This window comes from Schistocerca nitens, chromosome 6 (genome assembly GCF_023898315.1).
Source record: "Schistocerca nitens isolate TAMUIC-IGC-003100 chromosome 6, iqSchNite1.1, whole genome shotgun sequence".
In the NCBI taxonomy this organism is placed as follows: Eukaryota; Metazoa; Arthropoda; class Insecta; order Orthoptera; family Acrididae; genus Schistocerca; species Schistocerca nitens.
This window is the reverse complement of record NC_064619.1, coordinates 227472677-227486343: the sequence shown is the minus strand read 5'-3', so window position 1 is coordinate 227486343 and position 13667 is coordinate 227472677. Positions and strand designations below refer to the sequence as shown.

The 13667-nt window shown below is 39.9% G+C and overlaps 1 protein-coding gene across 1 annotated transcript in view; it reads right to left on the bottom strand.

Moving 5' to 3' along the window:
• LOC126262228 (ubiquitin carboxyl-terminal hydrolase 14) overlaps positions 1-13667 on the bottom strand; it is a 122477-nt gene that overhangs the window by 101280 nt on the left and 7530 nt on the right. The window contains exons 2-3 of the mRNA XM_049958681.1: positions 10665-10843; positions 10399-10506 (exon numbers count right to left, since the gene is read on the bottom strand). Coding sequence (XP_049814638.1) covers positions 10399-10506; positions 10665-10843 — 287 coding nt within the window. The remainder of the gene's footprint in view (positions 1-10398; positions 10507-10664; positions 10844-13667) is intronic.

The following is a 13667-nucleotide window of genomic DNA, read 5'->3' as shown; positions in this document are numbered from 1 at the left end:
ATTAAAAGAGAAATGGACACACAGAGAAAATTGTAAAACTATGATTGAAATTATTGCGAGTCGTTTGGTCACTGACTAAAAAGAATGAACCAGGTATTCTGAGACACACTAGAAGTACCTACCCAGTAATTTGGCTTTAAGTCTGGACAAGAAACAAAATCTTTAAATCTTTCCACACTTGTCTCATTATTATTTAAAACAGTAGACAAATCATTACCAAGGAAAAAATGCTGCCTCTTTATCCAAATATACAATGCAATCAAGTAAAGTGTCGCACAATGACTGTGGTTGGTCTTCCCATCAGAGGTCGTGCTTGTGTATTGGTGAACATAATATTTTCAGTCTCATTAAAGCCGATTCTTTATATCCTTGTTGGGGGGGGGATGAGGGATGTTAGCCAGTGCAAAACTACTGGTCGTATTTGTCTTTATTCTGTTATTTTCTCCCTCCATTCACTCATTCTCTTAAAGACATGTAACTCTCCTGCTCAACAATGAGTTAATAGCACCCGAGTTGTCAACACAGGGTAGTATGAATTTTATTTCTCTACTGCTGCTGTGTCAGCTTGCTCATTTCCACAGATTCCAATATTAACCAGGACCCAGCAGAATAATATTTACTCTGCTTGCTGTTATAGTATGTAAGGCAGGTCTTGCACCATTCTGCTGCTGGGTACATTTGCTGAATGGTCGGTAGAGCATTTATGGAATCAAAGTAAACAAGAAAATTATTCCATCTATTGCACCTCATCTGTTCCAGTGACTTCAGATTGCGTAGAGCACTGCATCGTAGTCTGTAAATATGTTGAAGTCAGTTGCATAGGACTATAAGGAAAACTAATGAGCAGCTACAGAATATTGCCCTACTTAGACCAGTCAGTGCAAATAACTTAAATTTCTGTGCGCATCTAGAAATTCACAAGGACTTGTTCAAATATAAAACGTGGTACTCAATTTTCTTGCACTCTTACAAATTTAAAAATAGCCTGGACCTCACTACGGTCCAGACTAGGATTGGCTCTGAGCACTACGGGACTTAACTTCTGAGGTCATCAGTCCCCTGACTAGGACTGCCAACTATCTCTTATTTCGCGGGAAATCACGTATTTTGACTACTTTTTTGTCCGATCCCGTGTTGTGTATAATTTTGAATTTATCTCGTATTTTTCTGTCTTTTGCAATAGTAGTTCAAATAATGTATTTCACCAGACATGCTCACAGTTGATAGTAACTGTGCACAGTACCGCAGCTTGCACCGAAGCAGTACTAAAACAAATAGTGACCTATATTGGCGGTATGTCTTGCCGTGCAAACGCGCGTGAAAGAAACACTCACGTGGCCGTAGCCGAGGGGATTCACTCTGCGCGAGAGAGGCACCCATGTGGCCAGCACTGGTGGTGCCGCACATGAAATAAACGCTCGTCTGGCCGTACACTTATGCGGAACTGTAACTTGGCACATGGGCTCCTTAGTTTCTGATCAGTGGCTCTTGGCAGCTATCGCGGGATTTCATGTCGTAGCGATTTAGGGATGTTCATTGCCAACTGTGCAATGTACTATTAGTCAGTGTTGACTGCATTGTTAACTTTTCAACTTCTATCTATTTTTAATTTAATATTTATTTTGATAAGCGATACATACTTTACGAAAGCTTTTTTCCTTTTTTTAACTTGTCAGTACTAATAGTGATACCAATTTAAATGCCATTTAGGCACCAAGTATTTAACTGGTTACTTCAGCTGTGCACATAGCTGCTTTCAGGAAAGCTCAAAACACATTAGCACAGGACGTGACATTGTGATCAGATTCGGAATTTGTGATTTCTTGATTTAAGATGAGTAGTGATGAAGATAGGGTGAAATCACCCTATCACAACAAAGGGAACTAGAAATGTGTGTTTACCATTCATGTTGGTAAGAAACATATGCCTGGATTTGTCCTGTGAATGCTAATTGTTTCAAAGCCTTCTGTTGGATCTGAAAATGGGAATTTAGTGTAGTAAATGGAGGCAACACCGACAGTTCTCAGCATGCAAAAACTACAGGTAAGCTATAAGTCAATTTTGTAGTACCATTGTATTACTTTGTTTGGTGCAATTTAAAATTATATTACTATGAATTTAATGTAGTAATCAATATCTTTTAATTTCATAGGCCATACAAACAAGGAAAAAGACAAAGGAGTCTTCCAAAATTTCCAGCTTCTTTTCTGCTAATGGTAGCTCCACTACAAGTGGATCACACAGAGCTGCTGCAGCAGAACTAACATTTGTGCATCACACAGCCAAACATAATCTCAGCTATAATAGCTTGGACTGCAAAGTTAAAATCACGAAGGATGTATTCAGGGATTCTAGTGGGTTTTCTTTTATTTTTTTTTTTTTAACAAAGTTTTGTGGGTGCACTAAAGCTGAGGCAATAGTGAAAGAAGTTTAAGCTCCAAAAAACATTTCAGATTTTGTTACAATTTTAACCAATCCCAATAAGTCGAGTAAATTTTTCTCTACAGCAACTGATGATTCAAACCATACAAATAGGAAGATGTTTCCTATTGTTTTGAGGTATTTTGATCCCAAAATTGGAATTCAAACTAAATTTCTGGATTTTATAGAAGAGAGCAGTGAAACAGCAATGTCTATTCATAATCTGTTAAAAAATTGATTGGAGACCCACAAACTTGATACCAACAACTGTAGTGCTTTTTATACTGATAATGTCAACATTAATTTTGGAAAGCATAATTCAGTACTTAAACAGTTAAATGGTGATGACAAACAAATATTCAAGGCAAACTGTTTGAATCATATTTTGCACAATGCAATGAAACATGCCTGTGGTACTCTACATGTTGATCTTGAAAATTTGGTCCTAAAATTATATGGTCACTTCTCCATTTCTGCAAAGTGAAGTTCTAAAATCTTTTTTCTAATTTGTAGATGTAGAAGGGAGTGAAATTCTCTTACATGTGCCTACTAGATGGCTTTTTGTAACACAAGCAGTTGATAGAATCATTACAAATTGGGAACCCATTAAATGTTATATGAAAAGTGCTGTTGATTGTCCCAAAAGACATTTTCAAAAGATTCTGATTACACTAAAAAAGAGTTAACTTTGGAGATCTATTTAATTTTTTTTTCATGCTGGTGCAGTTGTCTTTGGATTGTTCTAAGTTTTCAGAACGCTCTGTTGTTACTATAACGGAAACTTTTGAGGCAATCAAGACTCTGATCAGTAAAATTGAGCAAGGAACGAGTGACAGATATTTTGGTAGCGGCACATAAAAAGTTCTAAATAAGTTAACTTGTTCCATAGCAAGAAAATGCATTGAAGATAATTATATGGAATTTTGTGTGTCACTGAAAACATATCTGATTCAGAATTTTGAATTTGTAGGTAAACTGCCAATGTCAATTGAGTCTTGGATACCTTTTTGTCTAAGTTATGAGCTAAAATTTAAGCATCTTCAAGGAGTAATGGTGTCAGTGCAGATAGATGATGTAAATGAAGATCTACATCTACGTGATTATTCTGCTATTCACAATAAAGTGCCTGACAGAGGGTTCAATGAACCACCTTCATGCTGTCTCTCTACTGCTCCATTCTCAAACGGCACGCGGGAAAAACGAGCACTTAAATTTTTCCGTGCGAGCCCTGATTTCTCTTATTTTATCGTGATGATCATTTTTCCCTATGTACGTGGGTGCCAACAGAATGTTTTCGTAAGTGGAGGAGAAAACTAGTGATTGAAATTTCATGAGAAGATCCCGTCGCAACGAAAAACGCCTTTGTTTTAATGATTGCCACTCCAGTTCATGTATCATGTCTGTGACACTATCTCCCCTATTTCACGATAATCCAAAACGAGCTGCTCTTCTTTGTACTTTTTCGATGTCATCCGTCAGTCCCACCTGATGCGGATCCCACACCTCACTGCAATACTCCAGAATAGGGTGGACAGGCGTGGTGTATGCAGTCTCTTTGGTAGACCTGTTACACCTTCTAAGTGTTCTGCCAATGAATCGTAGTATTTGGTTTGCTCTACCCACAATATTATCTATGTGATCGTTCCAATTTAGGTTATTTGTAATTGTAATCCCTAAGTATTTCGTTCAATTTACAGCCCTCAGATTTGTGTGACCTACCACATAATCAAAATTTAACTGATTTCTTTTAGTACTCATGTGAATAACGTCGCACTTTTCTTTTTTCAGGGTCAATTGCCACTTTTAGCACCACACAGATACCTTATCTACATCATTTTGCAAGTTGATTTGATCATCTGATGACTTTACAAGATGATAAATGACAGCATCATCTGCAAACAATCTATGACGGCTACTCAGATTGCCTCCTATGTCGTTAATATAGATCAGGAACAATAGAGGGCCTATAACACTTCCTTGGGGAATGCCAGATATTACTTCTGTTTTACTTGATGACTTTCCGTCTATTACTACGAACTGTGACCTTCTGACAGGAAATCATGAATCCAGTCGCACAATTGAGGTGATACTCCGTAGGCACGCAGTTTGGTTAGAAGACGCTTGTGAGGAACGGTGTCGAAAGTCTTCTGGAAATCTAAAAATATGGAATCAATCTGACATCCCCAGTCGATAGCACTTATTACTTCATGAGTATAAAGAGCTAGTTGTGTTTAACAAGAATGATATTTTCTGAATCCGTGCTGACTATATGTCAATAAATCATTTTCTTCGAGGTACTTGATAATGTTTGAATACAGTATATGTTCTAAAACCCTACCGCAAATCGACGTTAGTGATATAGGCCTGTAATTCGGTGGGTTACTCCTACTTCCCTTCTTGGGTATTGGTGTATTTCTGTGAGCAGGTGGTTGTATATAATTCCTAATTATGGGGCTATTTTATCAGCATACTCTGAGAGGACCTGATTGGTATACAATCTGGACTAGAGGCCTTGCCTTTATTAAGTGATTTAGGCTGTTTTGTTACACCAAGGATATCTACTTCTATGTTTCTCATCTTGACAGTTGTTCTTGATTGGAATTCAGAAATATTTACTTCGTCTTCTTTGGTGAAGGAGTTTCGGAAAACTGTGTTTAATAACTCTGCTTTAGTGGCACTATCATCAGTGACTTCACCGTTGTTATCACGCAGTGAAGGTATTGATTGCATCTTGCCACTGGTGTGCTTTATGTATGACCAGAATCTCTTTGGGTTTTCTGCCAGATTTTGAGACAGAATTTCATTGTGGAAATTATTAAAAGAATCTCGCATTAAAGTACGCGCTGTATTTCGAACTCCTGTAAGACTTTGCCAATCTTGGGGATTTTACATTCTTTTAAACTTGGCATGCTTTTTTCGTTGCTTCTGCAACAACGATCTGATCCATTTTGTGTACCATGGGGGATCAGTACGATCACTTATTAATTTATGTGGTATATATCTCTCAATTGCTGTTCATACTATCTCTTTGAATACATCTCACAACTTTTCTACACCTACATGATTAGATCAGAAGGAGTGAAGACTGCCTCTTAAAAAGGCGATAAGAGCATTTTTATCAGCTTTTTTAAATACATATACTTTGCGTTACTTTTTTATGTTTGTAGGTGTTACGGTATTCAGCCTAGCAACAACTGCCTTGTGACACTAATCCCTGTATTTGTCACAACACTCACTATTCGTCCAAGATTATCTGTTGCTAATAGGTCAAGTATGCTTTCGCAACCATTTACGCTTCGAGTGGGCTCATGAACTAATTGCTCAAAATAATTTTCTGAGAAAGCATTCAGTACAATTTCGGATGATGCTTTATGCCTGCTGCCAGCTTGAAACATATAATTTTTCCAGCATATTGAGGGTAGATTGAAGTCACCACTGACTATAATTGTATGAGCGGGGTACTTATTTGAAATGAGACTCAAGTTTTCTTTGAACTGTTCAGCAACTATGTCTTCTGAGTCGGGGGTCAGTAAAACGATCCAATTAATAGTTTAGTCCGATTGTCAGGTATAACCTCTACCCATACTATTTCACATGAACTATCTACTTCAATTTTCCTACAAGGCAAACTACCTCTGACAGCAATAAATACTCCACCACCAACTGTATTTAATCTATCCTTTCTGAACACTGTTAGATCATTTGAAAAAATTTTGGCTAAACTTATTTCCGGCTCTCTGTACCTACAACTATTTCAGCTTCAGTGCTTTGTATTAGGGCTTGGAGCTCTGGTTCTTTCCCAACACAGCTACGACAATTTACAACTACAATACCAATCATTTCTACAACTACCTTACTGTGTTTTACCTGTCCACTTTTAGATGGACGCCCCTTCTGTAGTTCCCCGACCCTCTAATCTAAAAAAAACTGCTCAGTCCCTTCCACACAGCCCCCGCTACCTCCTGTGTGTAGTGGACTCCTGACCTATTAAGCGGAACCCAGAAACTCACCACCCGATGGCGCAAGTCCAGGAATCTGCAGGCTACACGGTCACAGAAACGTCTGAGCCTCTGATTCAGACCCTCCACTCAGCTCTGCACCAAAGGACCACAGTCAGTTCTATCGAGGATGCTGCAGACGGTGAGCTCTGCCTTAATCTCAGAAGCATGACTGGCAGTCTTTACCATTTCCACTAGCCGGCCGAAACCAGACAGAATCTGTTCCGATCCAAAGCGACACATGTCACTGGTACCGACATGAGCCACCACCTGCAGTTGACTGCACCCTGTACTCTTCATGGCATCCAGAAGCACCCTTTCCACATCCGGAATGACTCCCCCTGAAATGCACACTCGCTGGAGCTCCCAACGACCAGCAAACCCACCCTCTGTGAATGCCCAGACCTTGCGGGCAGAAAAGCTTCCTCTGGAACAGGGTGGATGACTGCATCCGGCTCAGAGACATAGTCAACCACAGATAACAGCCGAAACCTGTTCCTCAAACGAATTTTTTCCCTAATGAACCATAAATGGACACAGGTGCGCAACAAATGTACCACCGAGCTTATAAAAGCAGAACTGCAAGTAGCTGTGAATTTTAATTTTAACTGTAGAGGATTCTTTACCTATGTAAAATCGAATGAATCTTTGTGCAAATAAGCAATGTCTGTAAATAAATATAAGCAATAACGTAAAATAAAACATGTACACTCATTTTAAATATATTTATTTGTAGAAAACACTATTTGAGTTATTTATTTTGTGGGATTCCTCCTCAATCTCTTATCTCTGTAAAAAGTTGGCAACCCTTGTCCAGACATCAATGTTCACCACACTGAGCTCTGCGAGTTGCTCCTTCACTCTAATCTGAAACTTTTTTTTCGTTTTTTTTCTTTTTGTGCTTTACATAGAGATGTCCTGCTGGCAATAGAACAAGAAGATTTAAGGCTGCAGATTATGAGAGGGAGTAGAGTTTATACGCAATGCTGCACCATGAATAACTTTTGTCAGATGGTTAAAAGTGGTTTCCCAGCCTCTGCACAGAAGCTGTTTTTATTTTCAATTATCTGTGTGGTTACTGTCTATACTCTACAGAATATTTCTGCTCTATTTAGTGTCACAGAAACTGTGACTGCTGTGTTCATATGCAAGTTGAGCTGGTGACGCTTCGCTCACAGCTCCAGGTGGTGGTGGCTTTAGTCACGAAGCTTGAAGCTGTTGCCAGTGGACATCTCTCTCTCTCTCTCTCTCTCTCTCTCTCTCTCTCTCTCTCTCTCTCTCTCTGCCTGTATGTGTGTGTGTGGGGGGGGGACGCGCGTGCAAGGGTGGGGGGGTACGCGTGGTATGGAAGGAGGGGCGGGACAGACATGGGAATCTGAAGGACATACAGCATGTCCCATGTGTTCCCTTATTGGTTCACTACCATGGGCGCTTAGGGTACTGCACACACTGAGGTTGACCATCTGTAATCTTGTTGACTGACTGACTGTAGTCAGTTGGTACAGGGCCAAGTGTAGGATATGAGTCAGAGGCACAGGCAGTTCTGTGACCATGTAGGCTGAGCTCAAGGGAGAGTGTACACAATAGTTAGAAGTTACTCTTGCAGCACAGAAAGGAAAATAGCACAGCAACAGTTCAGAGTCCTGTATTTGCTATTACATGCTCACAAAAGTTTTATGCTTTCTAGGCAGATAGGATGATTATCTGTTTATCAGACAACATTAAATAATCCAGTAAATTCCCTTGATGAGAATGTCTTATGTTTTGTAATGTGTCTTAATTCCTTGTGGCACCACAGAAAAAAAACAATGTTCCCCATTTCTTTTCACCATATTCCCTGGAGCACTGTTTCTCTAAAACACCCTCATGGTGAATTTACTACAAGGATTCACACTTCATCAATACCTGTTTCACTGACTTTTTAACATTCCTCTCCAAGGTTCAAATAACAAACTCCTAAATTCAGTCAATAGAGGCAAAAAGAAAACAATTTATAATATGACTACTGCTTAATGAATCACAAAAGAGCAAAGGTATTCATATTCCTGTATTGGATTGTTCGTGAACAGAATTGAAGTATACAATACATTAAAAAAAAAAGCATTTTGGTTGCACTGTTCCAGTTGAGCAAATTCTCGCAAGACAACAAAGTAAAGATACAGATTGCCAGCTCTGTATTTCTGAACAAATGAAAAGGATTTTATGAAGCCAATAATATTCAATGTGTAGGTGTGACTCTGTAGTTTTTTGTACAGCTGAGTGAAAGCTCCCACTCATAGTGACCAACATTTCCCTGATCGTTTAGCCTATACATCTGTTTCCTCAATACATGGAAAATCCAAGATGGAATGCCCTGCCCTGAAACGAGAAATGTCTGGCCCACTATCCTGCCCACCCCTCCCACAGTGATATTCTGCCATCCACCAAACTTACACAATATACTCATCCATCCCTACACAACCCCTGATCCTAACCCCTTAACTCATGGCTCATACTCCGGTAACAGACCTAGATGCAACACCTGACCTATACATCCTCCCACCACCAACTACTCCAGTCCGGTCACAAGCATCATCTATCACATCAAAGGCAAGGCTACCTGTGAAATCAGTCAAGTGATCTACAAGCTAAGCTGCAACCACTGTGCTGCATTCTACGTGGGCATGACAATCGACAAGCTATCTGTCTGCATGAATGGCCACCGACAAACTGTGGCCAAGAAACAAGTGGACCAGTCTGTAGCTGAACATGTCTCCAAACATGACATCCTTCATTTCAATGACTGTTTTGTAGCCTGTGCCATATGGATCATTCCCACCAACGCCAGCTTTTCTGAATTGCGCAGGTGGGAACTTTCCCTGCAATACATCGTACATTCCTGTAACCCTCCTGGCCTCCACTTTTGTTAGTAACTGGCCTCACCCATCCAACCCCTTCCACGTTCCCATTCCAGCACTACACAGCCGTCATTCCACCACCACACCCAGTCTTTCTACTTCTCTCCTTTTCCGCTGCTTTCCCCCCCCCCCCCCCCCCTTTCCCACCTCTCACCTGCCCTCCGTCTAACCTGCAGGACTTCACTGTCCACCATCCCCACCATACTACCCCTACCCCCACCCAGTCGCCACTCCCATCATGCCCCGGCATTGCTGCTTGCAGTGTGGTTTCAGTTGCCTGAGGCTTCAGTTGTGTGTGTGTGTGTGTGTGTGTGTGTGTGTGTGTGTGTGTGTGTGTGTGTGTGGTCTATTGTTGACACAGGCCTTAATGGCCAAAAACTTTATTTGCGGAAGTCTTTTTGTTGGGCCAATCTGCAACTCAGCACCCCCGCTATATGGTGAGTGGCAACTTTCCTTTTCATAAAATTGTTTCCTCAATAAATTTTTCACTATCTTTCAGTGCCGCAATGGAATGTTTTGAATTTATAAGTGCATATCTTTCTCTATTCACATTGTATACTATCTAAATTTCATGTGTCTCAATTCATTTAAATTATTTTTCACAGGCAGTTCTTAGCGCATAAAAATGTATAATATTCCCCTCATAAGCCCGACACATTAGGAACCATTTTGAACACAAATGCAACAGTTAACTCCCACATACAACCCCTTTCATTCAGCAATGGCCATTGACAACTATACCCTTCACATAAAATTCCTGCCACACTGTATCATCAGATTGCTTCTTATCGTAAAGATGACAAGTTGCAGACAGGCCTTTTCTAACGAAGTCTTGTAGGAAAGCTAATGTGTAGGTGTGTTTTCATTGTGCCTGTCTACAACTTAAGGTGTCATCTTTACAGTAAGAAGAATCATCTTTTCATTATGTTGCTGATAGGCCAACCTGCAGTTTTCACTGTTTGAAATCGATATTAGTTATTTTCAAAACAAATATTTTAGTCACAAATAATGCTGTGAAATCAAGGCTTCTATCAATCTGTAAAGAGTATCCATACAGATTACAACACTTGTGACACACTTACTGCAGATGCTAGTTCACTCTCATTCATATCCTCTACAAACAATGGCTTTTCTGTAGGTTCTACTGGAACATCCTCTTCTTTGCTGCCCATCAACAATATAGTTGCTCCCTAAAATATATGAATTACAATTACAATAGGAATATCTGTTAAATTCATAAAATACTGATTTTGTATGGCATGTATAATGCAAACACACACACACACACACACACACACACACACACACACAGCCTCCGCAAATACTATCATGTAAAAGAAATACTTACATCTCTTAATTTTGTATTTCCCCAATCACCATCTTTTAATGTTGTGCCTTTCACCATTACCTTTTGTCTCTCAGGCTGAACGCCTGTTAAGGCAAATATCTGTGCTTTGAACACCAGAGGATCTTCATCTGTGTTGACTTCAACATCAGTGTATGTCTCCTTACCCCACTTCACTTTCACTGAAAATCAGAGATATTGGTACAGAAGTGTTTGATGACCAACGGATTTGCATGAACACTTAAGATAAAATACAAATTTACCGTAATCCACAAATGCTTCACAAAAAATTGCACTTATCACAACACCCCAAGTGAGTTTGTACCTATTACAATTTTCAACCAAATGCGTAACTTATGACACCAGATTCTTGCTTAATTGGGTGGTGTACACAATACTTATCTTAGCTAAAATTTGTTTTGAGCAAAGTAAGCAAACGAACATATCCAAGACGGCATTTCTTTTACCAAGCATTAATAGACTAAGCATACTATTTACTGATATCTCCTTCATTGAAGCATTACTAATGTACAAAACCTCATGGAACATGCCAACTGCAAAGATCACAGATCTATTAGTTCTGACAATATCCTGCTACAATGTGTGGACATTGACCAAATGTGACACCACACAGTTTCAATTATTGCACAACTCTTACTATCACTCTGCTCGTGTTATCTTTGTAATAAACAGTTTGCAGTGTCTTGATTCCCATATACGTCTTTCTTTTGAGCTGAACAGTATCTCTTCCTAACTTTTCTTGGACTACTATTATCGATATGTTCAGCTACTTCCTTAAATATATATTTTCTGCATTCCATTTAGCAACCATGTTTTACAATGTTCTTTACCATAGTTGTGTGTTTTCTTCTTTTTAAATATGACATCCACCTCTACTTATTAATCACATTTGGTATTCTTCTTCTCTTTATCCAAAATTTGATTCATCCTATTTACTTTTGGCAACCTGAAATATTTCTTTTCACACACCAAGCCTTCTCTGATGTTACAACTAAATCCTCTAGCCTACACAAAATGTTAAACAACATACTTTGAAAACAATAAATCATGCATATGGAATCTGCATCCTACTGAGTTAGTTAAGAATTCAAAACCCAAACATGGGTATGAAGTTTCACCTCTATGGAAATATGTAGATCACTACGCCTGTATTTGGCGCAAAACTGAAAAGCAATGCAATAATATATTTAATGTGTAAAAAATATTTTAGGATGACTGGATTACGGCAGTGGCGGATACATATGGGGGGGGGGGGGGGGCACGCGGGGCGCATGCCCACCCCTTATGGGGCCGCCCGCATTGCGACCAATGCCGCCCCCGCCAGTCAGCATGCACGCTATTCATTGGTTTCTTTCATCAGTCGACTCAACTAAATCAAGTTATCGAGTAGTTGTACTTTCCTATGTAGCATGTGCATCTGCGTCATTGTGTTTTATACGTTTCTGTCTGGCACATAGACAGCTAACACATCCCTACGAGAAAAGTCGCAGCCATTCTAGTGAATGGCTGATGATGTTATTCAATTCGCACCTTATCTCGGAACAGTTTACAAAGTTCTCAAAGAAATAGTGTTGAAGGGATAGAATAACAGCTGCCAAAGCCAATATTGTCCTTCAAGCTCTCTCTAATTGCAAGTTCATCATCACTCTGTTTACAATGAGTGACATTATGAGCATAATACATCCAGTCAGCAAAATCTTACAAGACCCTAGCTTGGACGTCGCAATGGCAAAAGCAAAATTAGATTCGACGCTCAAGGTGCACGGCGGCATGAAAACTAATGGTGATAGCCACTATGCTCATATTGTTGAAGAGGCAAAGGCAGTTATCGAAGAGTTAGACGTGAAGATGAGTATGAAACTTCCTGGCAGATTAAAACTGTGTGCCCGACCGAGACTCGAACTCGGGACCTGTGCCTTTCGCGGGCAAGTGCTCTACCATCTGAGCTACCGAAGCACGACTCACGCCCGGTACTCACAGCTTTACTTCTGCCAGTACCTCGTCTCCTACCTTCCAAACTTTACAGAAGCTCTCCTGCGGACCTGCAGAACTAGCACTCCTGAAAGAAAGGATATTGCGGAGACATGGCTTAGCCACAGCCTGGGGGGGATGTTTCCAGAATGAGATTTTCACTCTGCAGCGGAGTGTGCGCTGATATGAAACTTCCTGGCAGATTAAAACTGTGTGCCCGACCGAGACTCGAACTCAGGACCTGTGCCTTTCGCGGGCAAGTGCTCTACCATCTCATTCTGTGAAGATGAGTGTTCCTCGTCCTACAGACAGACAAAGACACAGGGAAAACTGTGAGCATAATGATGATGCTATGACATATTGGAAAAGAACTGTTTTTATTCCAACACTGGACTACGTTACGACTGACATGAGAGACCGTTTTCCTGAAGAAAATATTTATCATTTAAAATTCACCATACCTTTGCCCCACAACTACTGAAATGTGACGGTAATGATCTGACAAATAAATTGAATCAGTGCTTAACTGAACTACTGTTCTCTGAACAAGAATCACTCTTTGTGATTAAAAAAAGAGACTAATGGGAGAGATTCTTCAATACAAGCATAAACACCCTTAATGATCATGATTCTGTTATGCTAGCGCTGTCTGCCCGAGATCTGACTATCCTACTTTGCACACACTGTACAAAATATTTACTTGTCTACCTGCATCTACTGCTACAGTAGAAAGAAGTTTTTCAACATTGCAGCATACAAAGACGTGGTCAACAATGAAGGAGGATCAACTAAACGGCTTAGCTCTGTTGAACATACACCCTGATATTGACTGTCCTACTGATGATGTAATTAACCAATTTTCCAGGTAGAATAGGCACACAGAATTCATCATTTAAGGAAGAGAACCACAACTGTAAGTAATAGTCTGTATCTTACCAGTTTATTCATACGCAAACCATCAATGCCTGTCACACTTACAGGCAACAAATCCATGTATGTATGTAAACAGCATTT